The sequence below is a fragment of the Solanum stenotomum genome, chromosome 1 (genome assembly GCF_019186545.1).
Source record: "Solanum stenotomum isolate F172 chromosome 1, ASM1918654v1, whole genome shotgun sequence".
Lineage (NCBI taxonomy): Eukaryota > Viridiplantae > Streptophyta > Magnoliopsida > Solanales > Solanaceae > Solanum > Solanum stenotomum.
In genome coordinates this window covers 15,752,937-15,768,336 of record NC_064282.1, presented here as the reverse complement: position 1 = coordinate 15,768,336, position 15,400 = coordinate 15,752,937, and the positions used below count along the sequence as shown (strand labels likewise).

Genomic DNA, 15,400 nt, shown 5'->3' with positions numbered 1-15,400 from the left:
AGGGTATTTTAGGCCCTTTTCTGTTAAGAAAACAATGATTGACGTAATGAATATTATTTTACCCCTATTAATTATGAAGTAGATGAATGAAAAATTTAAGATTTTCAAGAAGTTCAACCTTTTTCAAAATTAATTAATAGAAGATATAAATTATACTAATAGGTAAAAAAATGACTTTAATAAGAACAATTTAATAAATATAATAACTTTTTATTTTTATTTTCTAAATTTTGTATCCGGCCAATAGTGTTACATAAATTTGGATGAAGGTCGGAGGAAATAACTAGTAGTATGACTTTTTTTTATTTGAAGGTGGCCCCGCCATCAAATTTCCGGAAGCGTATTAATATTTAATTGTATTGCAATGTGAGTAATTAGTTGCTAATATAAATACTTTCTCTCTTTCTTTTTATATGTCATATTTTTATTTTGCACTTGCATTTAAAAATGATGTAACTTTACTCTTCTACCTTTATTTAATTTTTTTGGAACTCAAATTGTCAATCAATGAATATGAATATTATGGACCAACTATTTATAGAAAGGGATGACATATAAAAAGGGACGGAGGAAGTATGATTAAAAGCTCCTTTAATTTATTTTCGATAAATATAAATTAGAAAATATCATTATCATTGTACTAGAAGAATAAAGAGTTAATATCTCAAAAAGTCACTCAATTTTGTGAATTTATCTAATAAAGTCATTGAACTTTATTTTGTCTCAATAAAATCACTCAACTTAGACATTTATATCAATAAAATCACTTAACTAAATTTGTCTTTTTTTAAAATTTAAACATGACAAAATAATGTGGATTCCATAAAAATTCTAAAAAATCTCTATTTTGCCTAAACTATACCAGCCCTATTCACTGCAGCTCTATTAATTAATGTTAATTTGATACTGGTTCGATTAATCCACTTTTTTTAAAAAAAAATAAAAATATTGAATGACATTTTGACTAATTAATTATTCTTTAAGAAGATTCTTGCCGATGTAACATGGCTATAGGTTATGCTTGGTTAAAGTTCAAAAAAAAATTCTTAAAAAAACAATTTTATGCATCTAAAAATAATTTCTACTGTTATAGGAAATATTTATTTACTTTTTAAAATGCTTGGTCAAACATTTCAATAATTCTTTAAAATAAGTAATTTAGCAAATTCTTTTGAAAATTTGGCTAAGCAGAATATAAATCTCTCTACATCGCAACAAAACATTAATCTATACTCTATACTGCCAAAAGCAAACACACTATAATTTACATGTGCATATTGATTAGTTTTTAAAACCAAAACCAAGCGACCCCATAGTGATCAGACATAGCAGGCATAAAAAACGATAACTTTTTATTTGAAATTTCAAATTACTAATTTTGATTTTATTTATTTATGAGTCTATATTTATATGGTAATTATTTTGTCATGTTAAATTCATTTTCACAATAAATATATATAGTTGAGTGATTTTATTGGTATAAAAATCTAAGTTGAGTGATTTTATTGATACAAAACAAAGTTTAATGACTTCAATAGATAATTTTTCAAAGTTGAGTGACCTTTGAAGATATTAACTCGAAGAATAAACGCTGAAATATTGAAATGAAATGAAGATATTGGAGATAAGGCTGATTTTGGATCAGTATTTGGAAAATTACAAAAGATAATAGGAATAGAATTGTAAAAATATTAGTCACATCATAAGTGTTTAATAAATGAAAAATAGAAAATTATATAACTAAGCAGACAGATACTTGAAAATAAAATTCTAAAATCTACTTTTAAAATTTATAACAAATGTTAGCTAAAATATCTATAAATATTTTACGTCACCCAATTATCACAGTTTATTAATTTTAAATTAGTATAAAAACTTATAAACCTTAAATTTATAATCAATTTATATGATATTATTTGATTTGACACAAAATTTAAAAAAGAAGAAAGTTACTATAAATTTTATAATGTAAAATAAATTATATATTTATATGATTGTAAATCACTTCATCAAAAATAAAATAAATATTTTAAAATTAAATTATTATTAATATAAAATATATATAAAAAAATTAGGCCCTACTAAAAACAAAAATGAGTGCATTGTTTACTAACATAGTTTTCCACCAGGAAATTCCTTGGCAGGCAAGTCAGTCAAAGTCAATGTTTTTATTTATTTAAGAAATTAAATCAAGTCCACTCGCAGAATTATTAAAAATGGGGCAAGTGAACCGCTTAATTTGCCATGCGTTTCATAATAAAATTTATCTAACAATCTTTTTTTAAAAAATAAAATAAAATAAAATTCATTGAAATTTGTATATGTTAAAAGAAAAAAGTTGGTAAACCTTATCTCAAATGACACCGCATACACTTAACACTCTGTTTGGATTATTATTACATATAACAATTTTTTTCATTTTCAACCTGTCCCGCATAGACACGTTTTGCATGAACCTGTCGCACATAGTTTTTTTAATTTTTTTTTCTAATTAAGTTTGATACTAAATATAAAATTCATAAAAATAAATTCATTTTTCATTAAGTTATACTAATTTAATAGGATAGTGACTTAAAGATTTATTTTTTAGAGGTCAATTGGAAAACATGAAATAAATTGTTTAATTTTTTATTGAACCATTTTCATTTACTACTACCTTGAATAATTTAGTAGTTTTAAAGAAATTATCTTAATAAATAATACTCTATCACTCTTATAACATTTAAAAAGTTAAATTATGTTTGAACCCACATAAAATCACATATCCCGTTACCCGCCCTGCTTCACGTTAATTTTTAAAAATCCATTTTAACCCGTCCCACATAACCTTAAACCCTACTGTCCACATATCCTTAAACCTACCCGCCCCGTATTCGCCCCGCCCCATTGCCAAGTGCAGATTAATTTACTGAATTCATGCAGCACATTTCAGTAATTCACAGTGACCCGTCATAATTTGTGGACTATTCATTTCAAAATTATGAAATAATCTATACTAAATTCAAGGTAATTCGCCTGGATATTTATTATTTTGTACTGAACTCCTGATAATCCATTGTGAGTTATGAAGAGATAAATTTTTAGCAATTAATTTGCAAGGTATTGAACTCATTTTTTGCTAAAATGAAATTTACATTGAGAAATTACAGGAAAATATTACTAAACATGATCGTTAAATTTTTTAATACTATGTTATTTCTTTTCATCTATTTTAACCTCGGTGGACAGAGTTACTTGGTATTTGTTGCTAATAAAATATAACAACTATCTATTTAAATTAGTTGAGGTGCGCGCAAGCTGATTCAGACACTACGATCACTAAAAAAAGAGTTTAAAACTATTATAATGACTAATGACAAATAATTACGCGCAATTTAAATAGTAATGATGATATATACGATGGGACATGAAAAACATTATGTTAATTTGAAAATCAAACATGCAATTTGAAGAGATGAAGAAAATAAAACTCAAGAGGTGAAGTCTTAACCATATTGAAAGGGACATGGAGAAGGTAATCATGGATTAGTGTGGTTGAGAAAGATTATTACTAAAATTCATCTCAGTTTATTATTGATTTATATAACAAATAATATGATTTAATTAAGCTAAACACTCAAATCTCAACAAGTAAGTACTTATTTGATTTGATCTCTCTAGGGAAAAAATGTCCATTTTCGTTCTAACCGCGTTGATGTGAGCTTCCAAATAATGTACGACAAAAATGGAAAAGCTAAAAAAGAAGAAGATTGATTACATTAAACACTCATATAATGTGATGATATGACTTAGAACCTGTTTGCCATTGTACTAAAAACTGCTCGGAAAAGTGATTTTGATAAAAAATAATTTGTGTGTTGACTAATTTATTTGAAAGTGTTTTTGATAAGCAAATTGTGTTTGACTAATTTCTTAAAAATATTTTTGAGAGTCAAATTAGGAAAAATGACAAGTATCAATGCACTTTAAATATTAAGATTATATTAAATAACTATTATAAAAATATTAATTAAATTTTATTTTTATTAAATTAAAATGTATATATATAAAAAATTTAAATCAATATTATACATCGATGAATAAAAAGTAAATTAAAATATTGATATAATATTAACATGATGATTTAAATATATTTAAAATTATCAAGAAATAAAAATTTAAAAATCATTTCACATATTAAATCACTACATATGGAAAACTCATCACAAAAATAAATAAATATAGGAGATATATTGGTAAATATCGTATATATGATAGAGATATTTTGGTCTTACAATAAATAATTTTCTACTTCTCCATTTTTGTACGAAGCAAAATTTTTTAGCTTCTTCCCAACAACAGAAAAATTGTTTCTGCTTCTATTTAAAAACAATTTTACTTATTAGACAAACACCTTATTTTTTCAAAATAAATATTTCATAATTTTTTATTTTTTTTTGTATTTTAAATTCAAGCACATACATCCTGTATAATGAAAATCATTTACTTACACAGTTACACTCAGTGGCGGACCCAGAATTTTCGTTCAGAGGGTTCGAAAAATAAAAGTATAAACGTATAAATAAGCCAACAAAACAAGCTTTCAAAGAAGTAGTAGTATATAGTTTTACTGCATACCCTTGATTTTTTTTGGATTTAAAACCACACTTTTAGCATGTTTTATAAAATAAAAAACTAAAAAAAACGTGAAAAAAGGAACTGAAACTTAAAAAATAAAATAAAACTGAAACTAAGAAAGAAAAAAATAAAACGCTGACACAAGGATTCAAACCCTGGACATAGAGCTTAATTTCAAGAGGACCTGCGCTGGGCTATCAGCTTCTCTTTGTCATTGAGGGGTTCAAAATATATATATTCACATAAATATAGAAAATTTACCTTACATATACAGTGTAATTTTTTGCCGAGGAAGTTCGGGTGAACCCCTCGAATGGGTCCGCGCCTGGTTACATCCTCTTAGGAGATGTATCCGTAAGCAAATATATTATTGAAATGTAATTATTAAAAGAAAATTTAAAACCATTAATAAAATATTTAGTTGTTCATGCATTTAATTAAAAAATAAAAAATAAACAGTTTTTGAACATTTATTTTTTGAAACTCATAAAGAAGAAATGAACAAAAATTACTTAATAAGATATACTAACTAGTAACTACTAGTAATAATTTCTTGCCCCTTAAAAACGTTAGTGTTTTATAATTTTTATTTAATTATATACTATTTCTCTTTTTTTGTTTAGTTTTTTTATTTATTCTTCCGCTTCAAATTAAGTATATTTACTTAGACGAAATTTTATTTGTATAAGTATTTTGTTATATAAAACGTGCCAATACTTAGGAATAACATTATTGGAGGTGTAACCATGTAAGTATAAAATTTTTCGTAATATAAGAGATATTTACACTTTGTTCGTAAAGTTGATATGTATTGTATAGTTTATTGTTTTAATGAATACAATATTTTGAATAAATTTTATTATTCTCCGTCGTTACATAATGTCACACATTCATAATTTGAATGATAAGCCTACAAAAAAGTAGGCTACGAGGTAGAGCTACTATGAAAAGATAAGGTAAATATGATATATAATTATTAAATAAATAAAGCCAAAATAAGAAGAAAATATTAAGATAACGACGCGATTATACCAAACCAATCTATATATAAAACGAATTTTTTGATCGTCACCTAACAATGAATTTAAACAATACAATAAAATTTAAGTAACTATCAAAACAAATATTATATTTAAACTAATAATATAATATAATACAATACAATACATCGAGTAACTATATACAAACAAGGTGTAAGTGTTTGATATTAAAATTAGGGGGAGTTATCCACAAGTCATGAGTCATAAAACATAGGTGGTTAGTATAATTAACCAAAAAAGAATAAAGAAATAAAGGTTAGTAATAGTGACTAAAGAAGTTATTATTATATTATACTCCCTCCGTCCCTATTTAGTTATCCATTTTAGAAATGACATACAAATTAAGACAACAATGATTAGCATAGTGAAGTTAGCATAGTGAAGTTACAATTTTACCCTTATAGTACAATTTACAATTTCAAAATAAGTTCACTCAAGATAACTAATAAATGCTGGGAAGTTCATAAGTTTATTTACTTTATTTATGACAACTTTTCACTTTAAATAAGGATATGATAGAAAAAAAATTATTGTCTTTTCTTGATTTATCAAAATGGACAACTAAATAGGAATAACTAAAAGAGAAAATATGAACAACTAAATAGGGACGGAGGGAGCATGAACCAATAAGAGAAGTGGTGGACCATTCATACTGCTTCATCATCTTTTACATACTTGTCCTTTTGCTTAAAGGCCTTTAGTACTTCTATTATTCAATATTTTTCTTATTTTGCTGCCACACTGACAGCTACACTAATATTTTTTAATTTTCTTCCTAATACCATTTAATTCTTCGATTCAATTTGTTTGGTTTATTTTCATTTGATACAAAATTTTTAAAATAAAGAATATTATATATCTTATAATTTTAAATTAAAAATATTCTAAATTTATTGAAATATCTTTTAATTTTCTGGTAAGTAATTAATAAGAAAAGTAATAAATTCGGACATAAAAGGTTTAAAGTTTTGTAAATAAAATTTAATACATTTAATATTTTTTAGTGTCTCATTTTCCACGACTCTGAAATATACATAACTTTGTCTCTTCTTTTTCTCTCTCTCATTGTACCATCTTCAACCATTCCCTTCATTTTCTTCATCTCTTCCTTTTTTTTTTTCCATCATACAAATAAAAGGGTCTATTTTAAGCTGAAAATCAAAGAATTTGAGAACCCATATAGATTTTATTCAAAAAAGATTCAGTTGAGAAGGAAAAAGGTGAACTTTTTATCATTATTATTAATTTTTTTCGAAAAAATTCTCCCTTTTGTTTTCCTGTTAAGTATTATTCTGCTAGGATCTTGTACTATCTAATATTTTGATTTATAATATGTTTTTGTACTAGTTTGTGCTTAATATATTTGTCATACTACTGTATTTTTTCTCCTTGGTAAGATTATATTGTTGAAATCAGTGAAAATCATATGGATTATGGTGTTGTTGCTTTTGGGGTTTGAGTTAACTTTTTGTGAGTGAGTTTGTGTCAATTAGTGTTAGGTATACAAAAGGGTGTCAGCTTAGCTGTCTACTTTTTAATTTAATTTAATATTTTTTATGTAAGTTGGGTATACTATTATTTTTAATTTAGGCTTGTGGGTGTTTTTTTCCTTCAGAAAAAAATCAGTAGTTTTGTGAAAGAATTTGTGAAGTTTTTTAAATTCTTGAAAATTCTGTAATGGAATTGTGTGTCCAAACGTGTTGAACTCCAGAAAAAAGTGAAAAAAATTCATGGCCAAAAGCCTCCTGTAAGATTAGTATCTGTCAAAGATTCTGCAGAAAGTAGCTCTATGTTGGATTCAGATTCTTTTTGTTTCTCAATCTTGAGTTTTAAGGATATTCTGTGACATTTTCAGGAAAAAAAAAGTGTCTTTGATATTTTTATGTTATCTATATTATCAAAGATTCCTCTGTCCAATTTTCTCCTTCAAAGATGGTTGATTTTCTTGCTTTGACTGTTAACGCCTTTTTGTCTATATTACTTTTGAACGTATATAAAAGATAAAATTATAAAAAAGGTGAACTTCTTGACTTCTTTTAGCTTGTTGTGTTTTTACACATGTGTCTGATTACAGGTAAAGCTTGAAGGCTTTTCCTGTTGTCGAGATGCCAATAGTCTCTTGTTTCTACGAACAATTGTACTATTACTGTTTTTTTAGATGTATTATTTCTACAGAATTTAATGGTTAACAAAAATTCTCACTTTTGACACTGCCCTGCAGTAGTTACTTTTCTTTTGAATTGAGCATGGCGTCTCTTAAGTAGTTTTCCTTGCATTGATACATCCTGGTGGGTGGAATCTTGAATTGATTCGCGATAAAGAGTGTTTTCTCTCTCTCTCTCTCTCTCTCTCCTTCTCTCTCATGTTCCGTTGGTTGGTCTAATGTCCTCAAGAAGACTATGTCATTCACAGAGGTTTATCTTTGTCTATTCATGTTATTTGGTAAAAAGGAAGCTTTTTTAAAATGTTGTGGATTTTCCCGGTTGTTTTCTCTGATATGAGCGCCTAAAAGTAATGTCAGGTGTTTTCTTCTAAGAAAAAGCATTACTGATTTGGGCTATGCTCCATTTGCATCTTCATTTTGCGACTGAATGGCAGACTTTATGTAGTAGATTTTCGAAGTTGGATTTGTAGTGTTCCGCTGTGAGAATATTCCTTTATGATGACATTAATGTTGTTTTGCAGTTTTCACCTGCTTGACCGGATTTGCTGAATCTGCCCTATTGAATTGAGTCAGAACTATACCGATCATACGCCATGAGTAACCTCAAGCTTGGGGTTGAAGTTGTTGGTGCCCACAATCTTTTGTCTAAAGATGGCCAAGGCTCATCTAGTCCTTTTGTAGAGCTTCACTTTGATGGCCAAAAATTCCGCACCACAATCAAAGAAAAAGATTTGGACCCTGCTTGGAATGAAACTTTCTATTTCAACGTTTCTGATCCTAATGACTTGTCCAGCCTCACACTTGAAGCTCTTGTTTTCAACAATAACAAATCAAACCAATCTAAATCATCTCTTGGGAAGGTCAAGATCAATGGATCATCCTTTGTTCCATACTCTGATGCTGTTGTTTTGCATTACCCTTTGGAAAAGGCAGGTGTTTTCTCGCGTACTAGGGGAGAGCTTGGCCTGAAAGTATTTATAACTGATAATCCATCTGTTAGGGTATCAAACTCATTTCCTGCAACAGATTCTTCATCACATATTGGTTCCCTTTCAAGCCTAAATGATGAACCTACACAACGAGTTCCGGATTTCATCTCTGAACCAGTCGCTAATGGTAAAAAAGGGACTAGACGCACATTCCACCACCTGCCAAACGTGAAGCAACAGCAACAAGAGCCTAATTCTTCCTTTGCAGAATCCAGTCAACCGATAAGATTTGGGCCTGATCAGATGAAATCTACCTCTCAGGGGCCGAAAGTAGTGCGGATGTACTCAGGTTCATCTTCACAGCCAGCTGAATATTCATTGAAAGAGACAAGCCCTGTCCTTGGAGGAGGGCGTATAGTAGGGGGTCGAGTTGTTCGAGGTGGCAGAAAATCCAGCACATATGACCTTGTTGAGCCTATGCAATTCCTGTTTGTAAGAGTTGTGAAAGCACGAGATTTGCCTTCTAAAGATATCACAGGAAGTCTTGACCCTTATGTTGAAGTAAGAGTTGGGAACTACAAAGGAGTCACACAACACTTCGAGAAAAATCAAAGTCCAGAATGGAATACAGTATTTGCTTTTTCTAAAGAAAGAATGCAGTCTTCTGTTTTGGATGTTGTGGTCAAGGATAAGGATATGTTGAAAGATGACTTTGTTGGGATTGTTCGAGTTGATCTGCATGAAGTTCCAACCCGAGTTGCTCCAGATAGTCCATTGGCTCCAGAGTGGTATCGCCTGGAAAACAAGAAAGGGGAGAAAAAGAAGGGGGAACTGATGCTTGCTGTGTGGATTGGTACACAAGCTGACGAAGCATTTCCTGATGCTTTCCATACAGATGTAGCTAGTCCAATAGATATGTCAGTGCCGTCCACCCAAATCCGCGGAAAAGTGTACCATTCTCCTAGGCTGTGGTATGTTCGTGTCAATGTTATTGAAGCACAAGACTTAGTTGTGTCAGAGAAAAATCGTATTCCTGATGTCTTTGTGAAGGCTCGGATTGGTAGCCAGTTTCTGAGGACTAAGCCAATTAGATCTCAAACTATGAATGCTATGTGGAATGAGGATCTGATGTTCGTTGCTGCTGAGCCATTTGAAGAACATCTGATACTTTCAGTTGAGGATCATGTTGCTTCCAACAAAGATGAGGCCCTGGGAGTGGTCATTATACCATTAACCACTGTTGAAAAGCGTGCAGATGATCGATTTGTTCGATCAAGATGGTACAACCTCCAAGAACCAGGTTCAGCTGAGATTGAAGAGCCAAAGAAGAAAGAAAAGTTTTCCAGTAGGATCCATCTTCGTGTAACACTTGATGGAGGATACCATGTACTTGATGAGTCAACTCATTATAGTAGTGATCTTCGACCTACGGCAAAGCAGCTGTGGAAGCCATCAATTGGTATCTTGGAATTAGGTATCCTGAATGTTGATGGACTACACCCATCAAAAACAAGAGATGGAAGGGGTACAACAGATACATATTGTGTGGCAAAGTATGGTCATAAGTGGGTGCGGACCAGGACGGTTATCGACAGCTTAAATCCGAAGTTTAATGAGCAATACACTTGGGAAGTCTATGACCCAGCAACTGTTCTGACAGTTGGGGTGTTTGACAATGGACAGCTTGAGGAAAAAGGTTCAAATGGCAAAAGAGACATGAAAATTGGGAAGGTTCGTATTCGGGTCTCAACACTTGAAACTGGTCGAGTATACACGCATTCTTATCCATTGCTCATCCTTCACCCCTCGGGTGTGAAGAAGATGGGAGAATTGCATCTCGCCATACGATTTTCATGTGCATCAATGGTCAACATGATGTTTCTCTACTCTAGACCGCTTTTACCAAAAATGCATTATGTGAAGCCATTGTCTGTAACACAGCAAGATATACTGCGACATCAAGCTGTAAATATTGTGGCTGCAAGGCTAAGCCGTGCAGAACCTCCTCTCAGAAAAGAAGTGGTTGAATACATGAGTGATGCAGATGCACACCTCTGGAGCATGAGGCGTAGCAAAGCGAACTTTTTCAGACTGATGTCTGTCTTTAGTGGATTACTCTCTGTTGGGAACTGGTTCGGAGATGTATGCATGTGGAAGAATCCTATCACGACATCATTAGTACATGTTCTCTTCCTTATGCTTGTCTGTTTCCCAGAATTAATCCTCCCAACGGTGTTTCTGTACATGTGCCTAATAGGGCTTTGGAACTATCAGTACCGGCCAAGGTACCCTCCTCATATGAACATAAGAATATCACATGCTGATTCAACACATCCTGATGAGCTTGATGAGGAATTCGACACCTTTCCTACATCACGGAGTTCAGATCTTGTTAGGATGAGGTATGATCGTCTTAGAAGTCTAGCTGGTCGAATTCAGACAGTAGTAGGAGATGTGGCGACACAAGGTGAGCGAATCCAGGCATTGCTTAGTTGGCGAGACCCGCGTGCCACTGTACTATTCATTATATTCTGCCTGCTCGCCGCCATTATGTTGTATTCTACACCTTTTCAGATATTTGCTGGCCTGTCTGGCTTTTATGCAATGAGGCATCCCAGGTTCCGCCACAAATTGCCATCAGCACCTCTGAATTTCTTTCGCCGGCTTCCAGCTCAGACTGATAGTATGCTATAGGTTGCTGGTGTTATGTTGTAAGTTTTCTGAGATATTTTCTGAAATCCGATTTCAATCATCATCCTCGAGGAAAATTGTCATATTGTCAAGGAGTTGAACAAAGCTCGGGAACCTGATAAATAAGACCGGGAAACCAAAGAAATGTTCAAAAGTTTGATTTGTTTCTGTATGTTATTTGCATTCTTAGCACATTTTGCAGCTTTGCCATGGTTCATGGAATGTAAAATGAATTAGGCAAAGATACTGAGAACTATCTGTGTGTGTATATCAGATGTGTACTGTTTATTTTCTACAAAGTGCATGCAATCCTGTCGATATATATATAAATCTTTTTTCTGTACTTGGTGTTTAATAACATCTGATGCCAAATTTGTGTTTGATTATACAACATTCTTATCACTCAAGTTTCAGTTAGATTCTTTTTTACTCCACATTGCCGCGAGGCGTATGAAGTCAAGCTCAGTACTGGTACTGGCACTGGACTGCACCTTTGTTATCTTATAGACCAGATGAAACGATATATTGTGCAGAAAAAAATACAGAATTAGTTTCAGCAACTGGAAAACTCAAGGACAATAATTTAGCCTATCAAGTTCTTGTCCCTTTGCTGTAGCCGTGAAGGTAAAGTTGCTGAAACTGAAAACTCCAATTTAGACATCTTTGTATAAAAGACAAAGGCTGTGACTGTCGAGGAGAGATAAGCAGTTATAATCACATATATCTTAAGTTACTATAGTCCAAATAAGTAAAATTCAAAAAAAACAATAGTAAACTTCTCCACTAGATCATTTGACTGGCAAACTTAATAACTGTATACTTAATTATAAAAATAAATAAATTCATGCCTTGAGCAGAATATTGGCATTTTGTCGGATCAAAACACTATATAAACCAGTTAGATCATCCCAGTCTTCATAAAACCAACAATTGGAAACAAAAAACACATAAGAGAAAGGAACAAAAGCAATGAAGAATTCTAGCTTTGGAGCATATCTTTTGGTGTTGCTGGTTTTTGCAACTCTTACTTGCTGCTTAGATGCAAGATTACAGGCTTGCCAGCCGAGTGGCAAAATAAGAGGCATAAAGCCACCACCAGGGCAATGTAATCCGGAAAATGACTCAGATTGTTGCAAACAAGGCAAGATGTACACCACTTACAAATGTTCGCCTCCTGTGTCTGGTAACACCAAGGCTTGTTTTAACTCTTAATAGCTTCCAAAAGGGTGGAGATGGTGGTGGACCATCGGAATGTGATAACCAATACCATTCTGATGATACTCCAGTTGTTGCCCTTTCAACCGGATGGTACAGTGGAGGAGATAGGTGCCTTAACTATATCACAGTAAGTGCTAATGGCAGAAGTGTGAAGGCTAAAGTTGTAGATGAGTGTGACTCTACCATGGGATGTGATGACGAACATGATTATCAGCCTCCATGTCCGAATAACGTTGTTGATGCCTCTAAAGCAGTGTGGGAAGCCTTGGGTATACCTGAAGGTGACTGGGGTGATTATGACATCACATGGTCTGATGCTTAGTGCATTATTAGTAATTAAGCTTTCATTTGAATACAATGATCGTGTGCATACTCAGGTTATGTGTAATATATGGCAAAGATCCTACTACATTTCCATGTTGTTTGTTGTGAAATTACAGCTAATGAAAAATTATGTTCATATCTACTTTTGAAGTGACAGCAATATGAAATTTCATATCTATGATACAGATATGATTAGTAAAACATCTGAAAAAAAGGATTTTCGTAGCTAATCTAAATCTACAATAGTTTTGCCTTAATCAATCAATCAATCAACAAAACCTCCGAAATTAGTTGGTGAAGGCTATATAAATAAATTACCTTAGAAGTGGCTGCATCAAAGTTATATTATTGTTATACTAGCTCTTAGTTTATCCTGCTTCGGAACAAGCTATACTTGGTACATTATAGTTACAAATTGGCATCAAATGGTTGAAAACTAAGTTGTTGTTTTTAACTTGTATGATGATGATCAGTTCCTGGAATGAAATGAAAGATTCTTGTTGTTATACACTTAATAATGTGAAATTTTGCATTTCCATAAATGCAAATTTCCATTTAGCTCCGCAATTGCTTTTGGGGGTCCTCTGCTTATGATTTGAAACTACTAGATATCTAGTAAACACGTACAGGTCCTGTCCAATGGAAGGTACCTCAGGTACAGTCTCTTTTGCCAGTTAAACCTGCCTTAACCCCACTACAGAACAAGCTTGATGATGATCTGAAAGAAGGGACAAATAAGACAGTAGCTAGCTGCAATCATAAGCTGCTGTAATGTTTAGCCATTTGTCTAAATAGAATTCACATAAGTGGTGATGAATTACGAATCAATAAACAGTAGAAGGCATTACCTATTAATATATCTTATGTCGTTATACTGTACCAAGGATTAAAAAGAGGACTAGCATATTCCTAATAAAAGCATTAAAGTTCAAAATGTCATTATGGACCAAGCTTAATACATACACAATTAGGTGTATTGGATACAATATTCCTTTTAGCTTAGTGAGGTTGTGTTGTAGTCCTATCAATAGAATTTCAAAAACTTGATCTGAATGGAGTTATTTTATGCAAGTGGTCGTCTTTATTATGAGAATCTATCCCCTCATGACTTTTGATCATCTTCAAACCTGAAGTTCATTGTTTTAGCCAATATACAGCAAAGTTTCCATTTTTAACCAGCTTTGAAACACACCAAGCTTTTATTTAACACTGCTTTGTGCAATGGTGCTCCATCTGTACACCAAGAATACGAAATCTTTTCAGCAACTACATAATCCAAGACAATAGAACATCAGGATCTCATACATAAGAATCCAACTTAGATGTCCAATTATAGAAGACAAATGCCGTTACCATCAAGTAAAATAAAGAAGTTACAATCAAATATGTTCAAATCTACTATAGCCAAATAACTAAAAGGATAAAAGAGTGCTCCACCAGACCATTTGACTGCTAAACTCTCAATAACTGCATAATTAATTATAAGAAACTTTCATGCCTTGACCAGAATATTGTCATTTTGTGTGACAAGAACATTATATAAACCAGTTAGATCATCCCAATCTCCTCAAACTAACAATTGGAAACAAAAAACAAGATAAGAGAAAGGAACAAAAGCAATGAAGAATTCTGGCTGTGGAGCATATCTTTTGGTGTTGCTGATTTTTGCTACTCTTACTTGCTGCTTAGATGCAAGATTACAGGCTTGCCAGCCAAGTGGCAGTATCAGAGGCATAAAGCCACCACCAGGACAATGTAACCCCGAAAACGACTCAGATTGTTGTAAACAAGGCAAGATGTACACCACTTACACATGTTCACCTCCTGTGACTGGTAATACCAAGGCTGTTTTAACCTTAAATAGCTTCCAAAAGGGTGGAGATGGTGGTGGACCATCGGAATGTGATAACCAATACCACTCTGATGATACTCCAGTTGTTGCCCTTTCAACCGGATGGTATAGTGGAGGAGATAGATGCTTTAACTCTATCACAGTAAGTGCTAATGGCAGAAGTGTGAAGGCTAAAGTTGTCGATGAGTGTGACTCTACCATGGGATGTGATGATGAGCACGACTATCAGCCTCCATGCCCCAATAACATTGTTGATGCCTCTAAAGCAGTGTGGGAAGCCTTGGGTATACCTGAAGGTGATTATGACATTACATGGTCTGATGCTTAGTGCATCATATATAGTATTGATGCTATCATTTTGCATATGATGGTCCTATTCATACACAGATTATGTGGCACACATACTACTAATTTCTCATGTTTGTTGTTGTAAAATTACAATATAATGAAATTCTGTTCATATTCGACTTTTGAAATGATGGTAATATGAAATCCATGCCAATGAAAGAGACATAAAATAGTGAAATCTAAAACTGGACTTGGTTAGTAACTAATCTAAACCTAC

At 32.1% G+C, this 15,400-nt stretch overlaps 1 protein-coding gene and 1 pseudogene across 1 annotated transcript; both read left to right on the top strand.

Moving 5' to 3' along the window:
- Positions 1 to 6,718: 6,718 nt before the first annotated feature.
- LOC125853543 (FT-interacting protein 3-like) lies at positions 6,719 to 11,784 on the top strand. Its single transcript, XM_049533257.1, has 2 exons — positions 6,719 to 6,877; positions 8,343 to 11,784. The coding sequence occupies exon 2, from the start codon at positions 8,415 to 8,417 to the stop codon at positions 11,442 to 11,444; it is 3,030 nt and encodes a 1,009-aa protein (XP_049389214.1). The 5' UTR covers positions 6,719 to 6,877; positions 8,343 to 8,414; the 3' UTR covers positions 11,445 to 11,784.
- A 626-nt stretch (positions 11,785 to 12,410) lies between these two features.
- On the top strand, positions 12,411 to 15,163 carry LOC125858897 (uncharacterized; annotated as a pseudogene).
- The last annotated feature ends 237 nt before the right edge of the window (positions 15,164 to 15,400 follow it).